This window comes from Fusarium sambucinum, chromosome I (assembly GCF_050947815.1).
Source record: "Fusarium sambucinum isolate potato_lamoka chromosome I, whole genome shotgun sequence".
NCBI classification, from domain to species: Eukaryota; Fungi; Ascomycota; class Sordariomycetes; order Hypocreales; family Nectriaceae; genus Fusarium; species Fusarium sambucinum.
In genome coordinates this window covers 12,054,150-12,071,462 of record NC_139294.1, presented here as the reverse complement: position 1 = coordinate 12,071,462, position 17,313 = coordinate 12,054,150, and the positions used below count along the sequence as shown (strand labels likewise).

At 46.7% G+C, this 17,313-nt stretch overlaps 6 protein-coding genes across 6 annotated transcripts; 3 read left to right on the top strand and 3 right to left on the bottom strand.

Moving 5' to 3' along the window:
• Positions 1–201: 201 nt before the first annotated feature.
• FSST1_006669 (glycosyl hydrolase) lies at positions 202–2,095 on the bottom strand (the record flags this gene model as incomplete). The annotated part of the gene is made up of 6 exons (XM_083233060.1): positions 202–510; positions 562–1,034; positions 1,085–1,306; positions 1,356–1,763; positions 1,823–1,909; positions 1,966–2,095. 6 exons carry the CDS (start codon positions 2,093–2,095, stop codon positions 202–204), a joined length of 1,629 nt encoding a protein of 542 aa, XP_083090099.1.
• Positions 2,096–2,751: 656 nt separating this feature from the next.
• On the top strand, positions 2,752–4,463 carry FSST1_006668 (Six-hairpin glycosidase-like protein; the record flags this gene model as incomplete). Its single annotated transcript, XM_083233059.1, has 5 exons — positions 2,752–2,811; positions 2,869–3,033; positions 3,088–3,290; positions 3,350–3,614; positions 3,675–4,463. 5 exons carry the CDS (start codon positions 2,752–2,754, stop codon positions 4,461–4,463), a joined length of 1,482 nt encoding a protein of 493 aa, XP_083090098.1.
• Positions 4,464–5,326: 863 nt separating this feature from the next.
• On the top strand, positions 5,327–7,240 carry FSST1_006667 (major facilitator superfamily domain-containing protein; the record flags this gene model as incomplete). The annotated part of the gene is made up of 7 exons (XM_083233058.1): positions 5,327–5,344; positions 5,479–5,675; positions 5,747–5,968; positions 6,030–6,108; positions 6,170–6,654; positions 6,710–6,929; positions 6,980–7,240. 7 exons carry the CDS (start codon positions 5,327–5,329, stop codon positions 7,238–7,240), a joined length of 1,482 nt encoding a protein of 493 aa, XP_083090097.1.
• Positions 7,241–9,743: 2,503 nt separating this feature from the next.
• FSST1_006666 (chondroitin AC/alginate lyase) lies at positions 9,744–10,394 on the top strand (the record flags this gene model as incomplete). The annotated part of the gene is made up of 1 exon (XM_083233057.1): positions 9,744–10,394. The coding sequence occupies one exon, from the start codon at positions 9,744–9,746 to the stop codon at positions 10,392–10,394; it is 651 nt and encodes a 216-aa protein (XP_083090096.1).
• A 1,362-nt stretch (positions 10,395–11,756) lies between these two features.
• FSST1_006665 (glycoside hydrolase superfamily) lies at positions 11,757–12,966 on the bottom strand (the record flags this gene model as incomplete). The annotated part of the gene is made up of 3 exons (XM_083233056.1): positions 11,757–12,139; positions 12,193–12,776; positions 12,830–12,966. The coding sequence occupies 3 exons, from the start codon at positions 12,964–12,966 to the stop codon at positions 11,757–11,759; spliced, it is 1,104 nt and encodes a 367-aa protein (XP_083090095.1).
• A 2,353-nt stretch (positions 12,967–15,319) lies between these two features.
• On the bottom strand, positions 15,320–17,280 carry FSST1_006664 (uncharacterized protein; the record flags this gene model as incomplete). Its single annotated transcript, XM_083233054.1, has 7 exons — positions 15,320–15,520; positions 15,578–16,013; positions 16,063–16,308; positions 16,385–16,536; positions 16,600–16,866; positions 16,925–17,037; positions 17,106–17,280. 7 exons carry the CDS (start codon positions 17,278–17,280, stop codon positions 15,320–15,322), a joined length of 1,590 nt encoding a protein of 529 aa, XP_083090094.1.
• Between the last annotated feature and the right edge of the window lie 33 nt (positions 17,281–17,313).

The window sequence follows — 17,313 nt, the reverse complement described above, 5'->3', positions numbered from 1 at the left end:
AGGAATTGGACCCCGTAGGACAATGATAACGAGTGGCGGGGCCCCATGGGGCATTGTATGTCACGCCACACTTGTTGATTGAGGAGTGCACAAATAACAACAGCGCGGCAAAACTCACGTTTATGTCACCTCCTTGATCTGAATCAAACTACTGCGATGATTGATGAAGCATAAACCAATAACAGCTGTAGCCCATAGCTTCTACCAGCGATCGTAATCAGGAATGTTCTCCGCGTCATAAGTTTCCTTGACCTCGTTGAATCCAACTTGCGGTCCATCGTGAGGCCAGGGCTCTCCATCGCCAGTAGCAAATATCGCCCAGGATGCGCCAGAAAACACAAACCAATTTGGCGGAGCAAAAGCTTGCCAGGATGATACGATTGATGTTATGTAGACTGGGGCTTCCTTTCCGAAACTATAGCCCAGCTGGTATTCGAGGGGTTTAGCCTTTATGTGTAATCTAAGGCCTCCAGAAAGCCCGCTGGTTTGGTTGAGTGGAGTTTGCCAATACTATCACAATTAGCGATGGAGTCGCGTGGACCTTAGCAATGGGCAACTTACCTCCTGCGTGCCATTCTTGTTGAGTTCGGTATATAGACAAATACCGGTAGTGTTAACACATCCTCGGATACCAATATCTTGATGCTGAAACTCGGAGAGGTATGAAGAGATTCCGATCTTGTTTCTGGGACCTAGATCCCCCTTGAAGCTCGAGAGCGTGGCCGAAAATGTCATGTTGAGCGACTTTTGTTTGCGTAGCAATGCTGCTGGGGTATCGCGGTCGCTGAGACCGAATACATTGGGTTTCAGCACCAATCTACCCTTCTCTAGCTTGTAGTTCTTAGTATACGGTACCCGGAGTTGATACCATGATGAGTCGAGTTCAGCATGAGAAAAGTCGTCGTTCCATGATCTAGGGACTTTCCTTGGACCAACCTCTGGCTCTATTTGCCTACTTAGTAGAACAGGATCGCCTTGGTTAAAGACTGGCCACTCATCCTTCCAGTCAACATTTACCATGAATGTCTCTCGGCCTTTTCGTGGTTTAGAGTTGATTAACAAATAATTGATGAGGCGGACGCACCAAGAGGAGATGAACCGTTGATGTTACGGCGAGCTAAAAACGTCGCATACCATAATCCGCCATTTGTCTTTGTTAGGGTGGCATGTCCAGTGGACTGGACAGTAAGATTATTGAAGCCTAGTTGTCCATTGTATAGTAAAGGGTTGTGTGGTCCGGCGACAAAGGGACCAGACGGGGTCTTGCTTCTTGCGATAGTCGATCGATGTAGATGATCCGTACCGCCTAGGGGACGTTAATGTTTGTATTCGGATAGAGGCTAGAACATGCTTACCTTCAGCGATCAGGAGATAATACCACCCATACTTGTAATACATCTTGGGTCCTTCTGGCCTGGCTGTTGAATTGTGAGGCAAAGTCCCGTTCCATAGACTAACATAAGGCCCTACGCAATTTCCTGTTGTCAGAGACACTTCACACTGGGCGATACCCCAGAGTCGATCTTTATTGTTGTTAGGGGCCATGAGATTGAGATAGGTCTTGTTGGTCACAGGGTCCTGGAAAAGCTCAGGATCGATGCCCCATGGCTCGGCCCAGACAGGATCAGACCAACTAATGAGATCTTTTGAAGAGATGAACCAGACTCGAGGCCATACACGGGCCACGGGATCATAGGTCCAACGTGTCATCGCTGAGAGCCAGAACCTGCCATTAATAAAAGAGAGACTTGGCGCCCAGGCCCCTGTTTGTAGACAGTCAGATATCCTTCGTCGCAAGAGAGAATTAGACTGTTTGAATTACCTGCTCCAGTGGGCGTCCCATAGAGTTGCAATTGCTCTGGTCGTGTCAAAGCATGAGACTTGAGCGTCCAATTGGATAGGTCCTTGCCTTGAAATCAATTAGCAGATCTGTTCTCTATCGCGAAGGATGGAATGGGAATTTACTATGGTAGATCGGAATGCCAGGCCAGTACTCGAAAGAGGAAGCGGCAATGTAATAATCGTTACTAACGGTTAGGATCGCGGGATCTGGATTCCATCCACTGATGATCGGGTTCCAGATGGCTTGAGCCATTGGTGAAGATAAGATAAACCAACTGAAAACGACATAGTTTAAGGAATACATGACGCGTACTTAGACTTGTTCCAAGAAAAATTCAATGTCTGATGTTTTGGAATAATCAGCGTAGCCCTGAGATGAGATTGGGATTATTAACCAAGACTTTATTTAACAACCTAAACGGCGGACACAGGCTCCGAGGCCGGCTTGTGGACTCTTTTGCCTACCGTCTACACATGGTATCATAATGGTGGTCTTACTATACAAGATAGGGCTGGTATACATCTTTCCAGCTCGATATACTTACTGACGGAAAATCCCCGTGACCTTTTCCGACCGTATCTGAGGCTAAAAGGAGCGGGCTCCGCTGTATACGATAAGGCCTGTAATTAGTTCATTGATGATGATGGAGAGCAGGAGTTGTAGTGGGTCTTATGGGTGCGGTCATAGCCATGGAGTCTCACTCACGCTGACGGGATATGATCCGACATCTTCTCCGGCCTAAATTATAGCATCATGCTTTTTCAGTTGTCAACAAAATAAGCATTATTCAACAGTAGATTATTTGTTCTCGCGAAATAACGAACTTTTCTGAAATAAGCAATTCATTGTTTCAATCAGCATTTTCAACTTTGATTCTTACTGTACTTAGCGCTTTATAGCTCGCAACAATGAAGCTCTCAGAAACAGTGCAGCCTAGCCAGATATCGGCGACGAAGCGAAAGCTTCCTGTGCGCACTCTGTTTCAATTGAACATTGGGAAATTTGCTAACCCATTATTATTCTAGATGTCTGAGAACCAATACAAAAACGGTGCGAAGAGGAATGGGACTGAGAGAATAAAAGTCGACGTGAAGAACTCGCTATTTAGTGAATTCAAGCATCTCGAACTTCTGTTCTCCCCGTCCGTCGATATGAAGATTTGGGCTGTCGCTGAGAGAAGCCTCAACATGGTATGTCCTTGGAAAATTATAGTGGTAACCTACCGAATCTAACACTCAAACCAGCCAGAGCCGCCCACTTGGTTTCCGGAATACACCAAACCAGGAAGCACCGAATATGTCTACAGAGATGCTTCGTTTTGGACCTCGGGCTTCTTTCCGGGGTTACTATACCTAATCATGGAGCGTAGAAAGAAATTTCAAACCTCACTGCGACTTCTTGGTCTTTCGCGACCAAAGCCAGATTTTCCTCACATGCTTCAACTCGAGTACTTCTCCCTGACCTATCCGCGATCGACACCAGTTACTGATAAGTTATTATTGATAGATATGCCTCTAAGTGGTGGACGGAGAGTCTTCACCAAAACGGGTCTCTCATGGGCACGCATGATCTGGGATTCATGATTTGCCCCTGGGCCCGTTTGCAATGGGATCTTCATCGTGACCCAAAGGCGTTCAACACATTAATGACAGCCGCCAACACCTTAGCAGACCGTTTCTCGGAAACGATCGGCTGTATCAGATCATGGGATGCCTGTGAGACAAAGATTTATTCGTTTACAGACCCAAACAAAGACTTTCTTGTTATTATTGTAAGTTTGATGTCTGAAAACCAACTTCTGTGAATCAGACTAACATTGCTGACTCAACAGGACAACATGATGAATCTTGACCTCCTCTTCTGGGCGGCATCCGAGACCTCTTGCCAAGATGAGTCAACTCGATTCTTCGACATCGCCATGGCCCATGCTCGCACATCGAAAGAGTACCTTGTTCGTGCTGACTGGTCAAGCTGCCACGTTGCCAACTTCGACCCTTCGACGGGCACTCTTAAAGAATGTCTCACAAACCAGGGCTACAGCGATACATCGTGTTGGTCACGAGGTCAGGCGTGGGCCATTGCAGGGTTTGCAAAGTCGTATGAATGGAGTGGCGAGAAGTCCTTTCTCGACACAGCGAAGAACTGTGCCGATTACTTCTTGAAGAGATTGCCTGACACCCATATTCCGCCCTGGGACTTTGACGCACAAGACGAGGCTGGTGCTGCTACGCAGCCCCCAGATACAAGCGCAGCCATGATTGCTGCATACGGCATGCTGCTCATCCACCAATCCCTCCAGAATAGATCCGAGACATCTCCGTATCTCGGCCATGCCCTACGGATAGTAGATGCTGTTTGCGAGAGACACTTGAACTCTGCCGCCAGTCAGCAGCAGGACCTGGAGACGATTCCTACAGTGAATAATAGCTCAACCACTGTGGTGAAGTGTGTCAAGACAGCTGTAGGGCTCGGAGATACTATCCTCAATGGAGCGACTATCAACAATTTCGAATTTGCTCCTCGCCGCTGGGCTGATCATGGGCTTGTATACGCTGATTACTTCTTTGTGCTGTTTGGGAACAAGCTTTTAGAGATGAATGCATTGAGATCACTATCATAGATTGGGTATTAGTAGAGAGATTGAATAATTAAAGTTAACTTTTATTTTGCTTACTATCCTCGATTGTACGTGCGACTTTTGAGTTTCCGTTCAACTTCACACACAATAAAGGCATCATGACCAATACCTAGCTCAATATTCTTTCAATCTAGATTTTCACTTCAATTGAGAAAATAGTACTTTTTGCCGTCGATTAAAGATCAACAATATCAGACTTACATTTATTATTTCATCTAATGAGTGAGAGCTCATAGGAGCTGCACAAATAACGGTAGTTCGGGACTCTGTTTATTACTGTGCTTAGTCGCCACGACTGACACAGCTTTGATGCTGCTGCTATTCTCAGCAGATACAATATCTCCAACATCAAATTTGGTGGAAACAGTTATTATTAGCGCCTCAAAATGGGTCATTCATCGTAGTATGTCTAGAAAGTCATGCTAGTAGAGTACAAATCGTTGCAGCGGAGACTATTCTGACAATTGGCCCTAAAACACCACCATCAGAGCTGCTATGGATGGGGGCTGGTCAATGGTGACGCCCTGTCTGTCAGTGGCGTGTTCGCTAATTGCAACGACTACTAGCGGGCCATACGACGGTATCGCCCTGTTGGGGTATCGGGCGCAGTCCCGATAAATCCCCCGTCCTCCGCCACCAGTTTCCCCGCATTAGCTCTCTTATTCGTGACTTGGTGTATACTGTATCTGTATCGGAGCTTCAACAGTCTGGAGATGTTGTAGTTATATGAGGTCTTCCTGTCTTCGTCTATCACTTTCGTTCACCACTCATACTTCAGAGCAATTACACACCGACGGTATCAATTCTTGGCATACCTTGCAATTTATCAAAGTCTAAGACCCGCCATGGCCAAATCAGTCGAGGTACAGCATAGTGACCCCATCACTCCTGCTGGGGCAACTGCCAATTTAGATCAAAAGAACGCGACCGCAGATCTTGAGGTGCTGTAGAACACGCCGAGTCTTACGTAGCCCACGCACTAACATCCCAATCGTAGACTGCCAATTACGCCCAAGATGCCCCGGTTGAGATTGACGATAAGACAAACAAAGAGCTATTCTGGACTGTCAACAGGCGAATCTTGGCTTGCATGCTGGGAACATACTTCTGTCAATCCTTGGATAAAGGCACGCTTGGGTTTTCGTCCGTCATGGGTATACAGGAAGATGCCAATCTTCACGGGCAGCAGTTCTCGTAAGTTGAGCAGTCTCTTACTTTGTGGCAATGAGGATAATAGCACACATACTGACGAATTGGCTATCAAGATGGCTAGGAACAATCCTTTATATGGGAGTTCTCGTCGGAGAATATCCCACCAACTTTCTGCTCCAAAAGCTGCCGGTTGCCAAGTACTTAGCGACCAATGTCTTCTGCTGGGGCGTTGTGATTGTCTGTTCTGCAGCTGCCAAGAACTTTGTAAGCCTCATGGTAGTTCGTTTTCTTTTGGGTGTGTTTGAGTCATGTGTTCAGCCGGCTTTTATCATTATGTGAGTCACGAATATTATCTACGATTTTTGTCTCTTCTGATCTAATGATATGATGTGGTAGGACGAGTATGTGGTACACGAAGCGGGAACAAAGTATCTTGACGTCGCTTTGGTATTGCATGACTGGAGTCCAGCTCATGGTATGACATGTTCCTCCAAGCATAATATTAAGGTGTACTGAACTAACCAAAATACTTCTAGGTTGGTGGTATCATTGCATGGGGAGTGTCTCACTATAAGGATGGAGTCATCTTTCCCTGGCAACTACTCTTCCTCGTTCTTGGACTACTTACCTGTGTTTGGGGCTTGTTCATCGGCTGGTGGCTGCCCGATTCTCCGATGATGGCAAAGTGCTTCAACGAAGACCAGAAGCGGCTCATGGTTGAGCGTGTCCGTGCCAACGAGACCGGTATCCAAAACAAGTCTTACAAAAGGTATCAGGCTATAGAAGCAGCTACTGATCCTATTGTCTGGTGCTATGTCATGCTTCAACTCACCTCTACGCTGATCATCGGCGGTCTGGGTGTCTTTTCGAATCTAATTATTTCCTCCTTCGGATTCACCTATCTCCAAACCCAGCTCCTCAACATTGCTCAGGGTGCTGTGACCATCATAGTCATGATCGGAAGTGCTACACTCGCAACAGCCACAGGCCAGACTGCATGGGTAATGCACGCATGGACAATGTAAGTTGGATGAAAGGTTCTGATTAAAGCACATAAGCACTAACATATGTGATAGCCCTCCTATTATTGGAACTGCCATTATCTACAGCATACCACCGACATCTTCGAATCGCGTTGGGTTACTCATCGCCTTTTACTGCACACAATTCTATCTTGCAGAAGGAAACCTGATATTCTCCCTCATCTCTCGCAACATTGCCGGCCAGACTAAGAAGTCTACCACGCTTGCCATAACCTTTGTGGCTTGGGCTGCTGGTAATATGACCGCCCCACAGGTATCTTACTCCGCAGATGCTTTCTTGTGATATTTGCTGATGTTCTCAAGATCTTCCAAAAGTCCGATTCGCCTCGTTACGAGAAAGGATTTACCGCGCATTTCTGTCTCTACGTTCTCTTCAACATATTCCTTGTGATCCTTCGGCTCTTGTTGGTTCGTCGTAATACCAACAAGAGAAAGGCGGCTCTGGAGGCGTCTCATGCCGCCAATGACAGTCACAAGCAGACTGAAGGTGACCACTTGGGGCATCTGAATGCTTTCGCAGATTTAACAGATAAGGAGAATCCTGATTTCAGGTATGACTTCTAATCCGATAATCTGCAAGCTGCCAGTAAGGAATATCGTGGTGATTCTAAGAGTGGAGAGTGACGAGAGATTCTCTATTGTAAGCATTGTTTGGTGTATAGTTAATGCATATCAGCTAGAGAATAATATGTTTAGATTTACCAACTGTACACTGAAAATGATAGTTCTAAAGAGCGTAGTGCTCATTAGAATATATATAATACATTTTCAGAACGTAAAAGCAATGGTTGAAGGTTATATAGGGATGAAGGGTGCTGATTCTATAAGATATCTGTGGTGGAATGATCTGTCAGCCAGAAATAACTCATGACTATAAACAACATCTAGCTCACAACTTAGACGTCGTACGAAAATATCTTCTCAAGCAAGATAAGAAACGCTAATATAATACAAAACACTGTGAAAGGTACTACTTCTCCGCGGTTAATTCGGACTAGGACTCTAAGGCTTACTCGGAAAAGTACTCAGTCCAGTTTGATGTGTAACTAATTGTCTTCTATACACACTCGCTATATTTACATAAGCCGATTGCAACATAGGGTATGATTTGGCTTTGCAAACATGAATAACTAACTACTTGTAGTTTTCGAGACAGTAAATTCCGCTTATAAAAGAGCTTATAGCACTGTATTAAATTCACGCTTGGGGACAAGAGATTCTTGTATCCACTTAACTCTAAGTTCTAGAGTAAGAAGCACAATAGTGGGTAGTATGGAAACAGCGCAGTTCGCATGAAAATGGTCATGTAGCATAAGCGAAAAGAGGGGGAAATGACATTTCGAGACGGCTCCCATAGCCTTTCCCAATAGATCTCCCAAAGCTGAAGTGATCGTCACGACTGTTACAGCGTGGTGTTTTTCCCTTGCATAACCCGATAACTGTCGCTCAGGATCATCTTAATTCGCAAGGTTGTTTATCTAGTTCACTATGCTTAACTTAAGCATTAGCATTCTCTAAAGCATCCCACAAATTGCTTCATCGACTAACTACGGGTCTCTTGGGCAATATAAATATGTAGGCGTTAAGATTCCGTTGACTTGTTTGCGAAAACTTTGCATATAATCTATGAGAGATGCCGTTTTCATTGTAGCCATACTGCATAATACAGAGATGCGGTTTCAGGTAAATTGACTCCATACCCCCGGAAGAAACTAGCCGACATGTCTTTAGTGCATTGAAAAACTATTAGATGTATCCTTCCATGTCATACTCCGCGTCATCGCACCATGCTTTATTTAGGATCTCTCCATGCAGCGAAACGGCTAAGAGCACGAGGCATCAAGTCGTGGAACAAGGTGAAATGTGCGCAATACTGTAACCCAGCCAAGATCTCCTGATTAAACTAGCCCGGATGATGGCCGATCAATCATCCGATCGTGTGTCGTTATGTGGTCTTCGTGCTAGGATTGCCGTTGCGACTTGAACCCGTTCAAGAGATTGTCCTTCACTTTCTGGCATGATCATCATTCCCCAGATTCCCCAAACATTCCCCGCAAATGCATGCGTGATTACTTTACCTTCATGCACGTTATAATTCGGAGCTATTACGCCGAGACGTTTGTAACCGGGGTTTTCATGACCTTCGGCTTAATTATCGGAGCTGGCCCGAGATGTCCCCCGCGACGTGCCACTAACCCTACTGACCAGGCATCATAAGACACCAATAGCGTCACTATGCATTTCTTTTAATCACGCCACGTATATCGACTTGGCCGTACTGGTGTCGATCTCTATAGCAGCAAGAGGGTATTCATTTACGTTCAATAGCTGGTGCAGCATAACAAAGCCATTTTCGCAACCATCAACATCAACGAGAACTGTTCAACATGAGACTGTTTACTGTATGGTTCATCTCCGTGTCACGTTAATCACTTGGCTAACAATAGGTCAGTTCTCACTCTTTCTCGTATCGGGGGTGGCTGGCTTGGTGCAGGATGTCCCGAGCATCAATGGTAAATACTTGCACAAAGCAGAATATGACATCAACATTGAGCATTATTGACCGTCTGTCAAGCTGCGATCCCCTATGTTCCTTGGACTGAGGGCATGAAGCGGAAGCCATCCGACTTCAACCATCCGGGTCTCTGGCATTCTCATGAGGATCTTGAAGTCATGAGAAATGGCGTTCGTAAAGGACTCGATCCATGGAAGTCAGGCTATGAACAGTTTGCCAACAGCAGTTTTTCAAAATCCTCCTATCAGATGAAGGGGCCATATGCTGTGATTTCTCGTGGATCCAACAGTAACTACACCTCGTTTGCGAATGACGCTCGTGCTGCTTACCACAATGCCATTATGTGTACGGGCGCACTGTTCTCTATACATGCACATAGGATTTAATAGCTAACTGAGATACCACAGGGTATATCACCAATGATGAAGCTCATTGGGATCGCTCCACAACCATTTTAGATGCTTGGGGTACAAACTTGACCAACATCATTGGGACCGACCGCTCACTTCTCATCGGCATTGAAGGGACACTTTTGCGAATGCTGCAGAGATCATGCGATGGGAGGGCGGTTGGACCGAGGTAGGAGCAAAGTGGCAGGGAGGTCAAGGGTTCAGTATCCAGCTCTACTGGCTATTTCTTCGACAGAGCTTGATCATTGGCCAGGCTAATTACGGCATCGCCTCCATCAAAGCATTGATGGATTACGCAGTATACCTAGAAGACGTTTCAGCATACAACTTCGCCATATGGTCGTGGAAGAATGACTGGTGTGCTGGCATCGACGCAACCATCAATTCGGAGACAGGCCAGAACTCCGAGTCTGGCCGAGACCAGGGCCATGTCATGTCTGGTCTCGGTTGGCTTGCCCTTGCCGCTAGAACTGCCAAGACTCAAGGGTATGATCTTTTCACCTATGGCAACAACTTACTTCTCAAAGGAGCTGAGTATGCAGCCAAATACAATCTGAATGAAACAGTAACATATGACCCGAGTTGGCGACGATGCGAATCTGTTTTGGTCAATGGTCCCTGGCAAGACATCTCCGAGTTTAATAGAGGCATTGTTCAAGAGGTTTCGGGTGGAGTCAAGAAAGCACCAGCTGTATGGGATCTCTTTTACTACACATCTGAAGCCAAGGGATTGAACAACCCATGGACTACCAAGGCCAAAAAGAATATGATGCTGCGGGTGGAGAAGTGGTGACAGGAGGTGATATGCCTGGCTTTGGAGATCTGCTCTGGGCTACAGCAAAGAAGTAGCTTAACCTTAGAATAGCCCCAGAGAGCCGGATGTAATAACATGACAACTTTGAGATGATGTATTATTGTAATTTCGTGGATATAAGTATCCAGACTTTATAACTTGAATTCTGACTAGAGAATTGAGTTGCTGTAGACTATAGACTACTGATATAAATATTATTATAGTCATCGATCCAGGATTTTAGTGATGAGACAGTCCTATCCTTGCTGACCCTTAATTCCTATTAATTAAAGCATCCTTTCTTCCAAGGCCGGTTGTGCGAATCATGCAGCAAATGGGGGATGGCAAGGTATCAATCACGACGATTCAGAACCTTTGTATGCTAACCCTAGCCATCATACAGTGTAAGTCACCTGCTTATCCTAGCTGCACGGATTTATGCTAAACGGGCTATACAGCCAACAAGTTAACCCTAGCATATCTTCACGTGGCTATAGCAATTACACTTGCAAAATTTACCAATCTCGATGTTGAGACCTGCGTCTCTGGTGATTTTGGCTTGCGCGCAGAAACCCGACAAAGAGGGTTCTGGAGCCTACAATTACTACAGCAGATGTACGGACACGAATCCTTCGCCACGGACATCTTGCAAGATATTACCAGACCGCAGTATATGGCCATGTGTAAAGTGTCGCGGAAGAGCGTCAATCAAATGCCCCCAGCCATTCCAAGCTAAGAAATATCAACTCAAGACGGAATTATGTGTGCTGACAACAAAAGTGGAACATGGACCTACATGATCCAGACGTCTACACTTTGGGGAGAGGTCCGCATATACGTGAAGCAATGATCTCGGTAGACCAACAGTGCACCGCCTCCTTGGTCTATCGAGTCTGGATACGCCGTTATCAACGCTTATCTCATGGATTCAGAGACGAAACTCCCAGACCGCCACCGATTTGACAGCGCGCGATTGACTGGCCGAGGAGGCCAACACCTTCAGGCCAATCGTGGATAGTGGAGTCCATGGGTATACCAGCAATTCGCATATCATACTATACATAATTTGCTGAACCATCCCTTTCTGTACTCCTCTCGGCCCCAACAATCAGCTCAATTGGGAGTTCCTAACACGTTCTGCAAAACTTCCTCAGAGGTTGCTTTTTGAGGAGTATAATTACAATTAAGAGCCTTTGTGCAATCATATAGTCTAATATGTCTATTTGACATGTGTGTTTGGCCATCCTAAATATCCTATAAACTTGGGGACACCTTTTAAATAGCCCTCAATATCTGCAAGGAGATATTTGCTTCAGCCTTCAAGAAGCCAGACCGATGGAGAAGAGGCTATCATTGAGGTTTTTAGACAGACCACGTCTGTGCAGCGGCTATTGATAGAGCATCATTCGAGCCATCCTCAACGACACCATAAGTAGGCTCATCGGTCCAAAACTCATAATCACTTGCCTTGTTGCCAGGCTTGCTGATTTGCCAGGGCATCCACGGTACACCAAGACCATTGAATACATCTATGTGCTGACCGACTGTGGTAGACTTAGTGTTCCCGGTAGCACCAAACTCCTCAAAAAGCATGAGTTTGTTGGCATTCTTTGCGTGCTGCAGCGCGACTGGACCCTTGGTCTTGAATTCGTTGACGCCCATGTAGGAGTGGATGGTGACAAGGTCCAATGCCTTGCAAGCCCAGTTCTCTGCAACATCTGAATTGGGAAACTCATTGCCGCCACCTACGATCTTGTGTCAGTGATGGAAAGGCGATTCTAGGGGCATAACAACGTACCAGTCGAGATCAGAACCTTGCTGTTCCCCATAATTCCCCGCATAAAGCCAGCTCGATCGCACCACCACGACGGATGGGGCGGAATGTTGTTGTTTAAATGGCCCTGACCTTCATTCTGGATATTGAAGGCAAAGATGTGGCTGTTTAAGTCTTTCCAGGCTGGACTCCCGCTGATCAGTGTGTTCTTATGTTCAAGAACGTGACGGATCCGATTCTGAAAATCGGAAATGCAATTCTTGTCCGAGTACCAGAACTCCACGTTGTTGGCGCTAGCTGGCTGAGTGTTGCAGTCTACCGCAGGCAGCTTGTACTTTGACACGTAGGCATCGCTTCCCCAGCAGCCGAGCTGGTAACGATCATGGATCGCGATGGTGAGCTTGATGCCTTTGGCTTGAGCTTCTACCATGAGTTGATCTATGGCTTTGAGCTGGGTATCGTCCCACACTCCCACGGTTTGGGGCTCAATGTCTGGCATTGCAACGGAGCCAGTATTCTTGAAATTCTGGACAGTTGGTGAGATGAAGATACGCAGGACCTTAAGATTTGCATCCTGGATGGCGTCCAGGACGTCCAACCTATCCTGCCTGTATCCATTGTCAGTTATATCATCATTGGTACGGGGAAGAGCTCATCTTACTGCTTGAAGGCATGAAGGAAGAAGGAGTTTACGCCTGCGAAGCTATTGCCTTGTTGGCGAGCTGAGAGCTCGTAGTCATGAGGGGTGGCTACTGCAAGCAGAGCTTGACCTAATGCGAGAAGGCTGAAGCTCTTCATTGATCTCAGGTGTGGGAGTAGTTCAGAATGATTCGAGTATTGTGAAGGTGCTAATATTGAAAGTTTGAGGGGCTGTAATCGTATCTTATAGGTGCTGAGTCGGAAATACCAAGGGGGGCTGTGGCTGGGGGGCGTGTGATCTGCTAATAAAACCTATTCTCTATTACATCCTTCAGACGGATTGAACGGATGTAGATCCCTACTTTTCCCCCAAACTACCCCACGTTTTGACTCTATTTTGTGGTGCACGGGCTATTAGGAAATAAGATTTAGTCTTGGCTTTGAGATAGCCTTGAACGGAATTACAGAACACCATTCTAGTGCGTAGCAAAGACGTGTAGCACAGACTCGGAGGTCAGATCTGGTCTGCGATATGCAATATCCATGGGCTCTTGAAATTAACTTAGACGCGAATATAAAAGTCCGGCTGACCTGCCTTTCTAAGCATCAGACAGAAACTTGTCGTACAAAAGGTGACCAAAGGGTTAATGACAAGTATTTGCAACTCCGTATGCCCTACAGTCCATGGCCTGGCGCCCCCTTCAACCGACCAATTCAGAACCTCGATGCTCCCCATCCGATTCACTTCCACATCTACAACAAAATAAGCCACATCTCTTCAAGACACACTATCTAGTTTCCAAGTCAATATCTGCATACATTATACACCGTAACACCAATTTATCCAACAGACCAGAAAAGAAAAAAGGGAAGAAAAAAGAATCTTCGCACAACTGGCCTTTTTTTTTTACGGCTGGTGCCTCTTGTAATCGTAGATCAGGCCTCGTAACCAGACAGACAGACAGATCTATTACGCCCGGTGGGGCCACCGCCCATAGGGCTCTAAATACTAAAAATAAATATACTTCGCTAATTATTGTCTTGATCTCGCCGAGCCCCTGTGTTTCTCGCCTTGCTCTTTTCTGTCTTTTCTTTGTTTGTCCTTCTAGATCCCCGTATTGGTTAGTGGTAGCAGATCGACTTGAAGTCCAATTCCTCCAAGTGTTCAGTTTCCTATATTTGGCGCTGAAGCGGTGATTCAGAGAGTTGACCTTTCTTCGTGACGAGCGCCTTCAACGACACTGAGCCTCGCGAGCACTTGACATCGCCTCCGAGCGCTATTTCATATGTGGTATTTGCGGCTTCTTTCTTACGTTGAAATTAAGGGTCGCCGTACCCTCACCTTCGCCTGCATTTTAACACTGCCTCGACCGACTACTGTAGCTTTGGCTGCCTGAACAACATCAGCAGCCATCAGCTGCTCGACTTTCTGGGCGCCCTTTGGTGCCCCCGACCTCGACGCACGGATCCAACATGGTCCGCTCGCCTTTTTACAGCTCGGAAGCTGCATGACCGATCTCTGCAGTCGTGTACTGCCCAGAGAACCTCTTCTTTGCAGCCTCGGCTGCTGCCCGGAGCGCAACCGGGCTTCGACAATTTGTCTTACTGGCTGAGACCACTAGACAAAACCGCTGGGTCGAAATGGTACAGAGCTTACCTGGAGACCGTGGAACGAGGCGACTGCCTCGTCCACAAAACAGCGTTCTAGCCGCCTTGGGTTTTTCTCCTGCGAGGGTTTTCTCCAAGGATGCACGGTTCTAGGTTGCAGCCACGGGCGATCTTAGGGCTGGTGTCGCACTTGGCGTGTTTAGAGGGTTAAAGTGAATGTGATGAGCAGCAGCAAATGTGTTGATTGTATTTTCTTTTTTATTCTCTCTTGTGCGGTGTATTCCATCCCGCAGAGTTACTTAAAGCATATAGCTAGATTACTAATGCAGTTGTTTCCCAAGGCCGTGAAGATCATGCCTACCCTGCGACAGCTGGCTACGAGTAGGAAAGTGCCACTTGTGGGAAAGGGCCTCCGACGCTCTCCGTTGATGCGAGTGAACATTGCAGGTGTTCTGGACGAGGACGGATGCGACAGTAATTATAGATAGTTTAGCTCAGCACGTCGTATGCTCCAGTAGGAGACTTTTTGGGCCACCAGCACCCTGGACGAAAAATATACATAACATAACATAACATAGAGACCGACAGCTTTGCGACGCTCGATGGGCACGGTGAAGTAAATTTGTCATGGTCAAGGTCGTGCTGTCAGCATAGACGAGGTTAAATGTCTGGTAACTGTGGTTGCTCATCCCAGCAAGGAACGCGAGTTCCGCCTCGTCTTCGTGCTCCGAGGATGGCTGTTCTCGATCCAGAAAATTACAGACTATGCCATATTAATATGCTGATGATGCTACCACTCGAGGGTGTGGACGTTGGAGTGGATAAAAAAAGACAGTAGGTTAGATTTATTTGTCCTTCAGCTCTAGCTACGAAGTAGGATGCCTCTTAATTCTTTGTTGATTGTCTAGGCCGCGCTTGATCTATCCCGCATGATACGTTTTCTCGTCTTTGCAGCTTCAACACTAGCTTTCCTAGGGTTCTTAGCTTCAAATATTATATCAAGTTCTTCCAAAGTCGATCCCTTGGTCTCAACAAACATGAAATAAATAAAGCCCAGTTCAAAGGCGTCCCAGAACACAAAGAAGACATAGAACCAGTAGCCAATCTGAACAAAAGGTTAGCAACAATCAGAATACCTTGAAAACTCCAGAGTACAACTTACATTGGATAGAGCTATTGGACCAACAAACGTGTTGAGAAATCCGGCTGCTCCCGCCGTCAACTTGAAAGTGCCCATACTCTTAGCTCGCATCTTATTGCTGACAACCTCGGCAGGATAAATGGGTTGCATTGGAGTGAAACCACAGGCAAAGATGGCGCCAAACATGAAGATAAAGACGATACTGACGGTAGAGGCCGTCTTGTTGCCATAATCTGTATATCCAGCCACACAACCAGCAACAATAGCGAGGCATGCCGCCATACCAGCAGTGGTCGTCATGAGCATCTTTCGGCGGCCGACAATATCGTGCAGACGGGAACCGATGATGGAGGAAATCCAACCGACGAAGGCATAAACGATGTTGAGGATTAGTTTGGTGTCAGTGTCTGTGATGCCGATGCCGTTGAGCATGATTGGCAAGTAGTAGGATACAATGCTAACGACGATGTCAGTTTACTTCTTCTGTCAGATGTGGCGCGGCTTACTTGTTACCGCTGAACTGACCGAACCAGGAGAAAGCGATGTTGAGCATCAGTCTGTACCGGCTGGAGCGGGATTCTACAAGGACCCGTAGGTCAAACAGATCCTTCCACGAGGCTACATGTTCGGTATCGATATTGGCAATCATCTCCCTCATCTGAAGGTCAACGAGTGGATGGCTCGCATCACCATTCGCATGGTACTTGGAAAGGATGTCCTTGGCCTCTGCGTGACGATCCTTGGCGACCAGCCTGTTACAGAGTAAGTTTTTGACCAAGTCGAATGCATAGAGTAGGGAACCAATGCATCAGTGGGTCGATAACGTACCATCGTGGGGACTCGGGAAAAAACTTGATGAATATGCAGACGATGCCTGGGCACACCATCTGAAGCCACAAGGGAATCTTCCAGTCCAGATTACCGTGGTGGGCTAGGTGTTTGTGGCAGGCATATACTGCGGAAGTAGCAAAGACAGAGCCCTGGAGAAAGACTCGTGGTCAGTAAAGCGAGTTTCTCAGTTGGGTTTGATTGACGGTACGTACGACGTTGTAGAAAGTGTTGTACATTCCCGCTATCGTTCCTCGGTAGGCCGGCGGAGCGATCTCGACAAGATATAGGGGAGCGGCGGTATGGGCGCATGTAGCGAAAAAGGACAGGAGAAATCGTCCGGCGATAAAGAGAGGCAGATTGGGCGCCAGGGAGGTCACTATAGTAGCAATGCACACGCCAAGACAGCCAAAGAACATGTGCCACGTTCGCCCATACCAGTCCGTCATCCAGATGAAGAGAGCTCCTGACATTTGACCAACCTATCAAAGTAGTTAGCATATTGTTTAGATCGTCCATCAGCTCCGTATTTATTCTTACCTGAAAGATGGCAAACACGATGCCGGTACTGGCATTGCCGTTTTCGGGGAGACCAAAGTATGAGGTGTAGTTCGGAAGAGCGTTGATAGAGCCCATGAGAGAGCTATCGAAACCTGGGGAAAGGGTCAGCGTGATGATGGCTCATGGTGGGTGTTCACTGTTCGGGAATACTGGGACTTACCATTCATGGTCGAGCACAGGAAGATAAGTGTAGCGAGGATATACAACTTGATGTAACCTGGGCCTCGGGGGTCTGGCTTGTGATTCGCCATGATATTGGCGTATGTCTCGATTTGATTCTCCCTATCCGTCTTCTCAACTTGTTGTAAGTTGGCATCGTCCTTTGCTTTGTCCATGATGCAATTCTTGCCTCTGGCCGGTAGACTAGA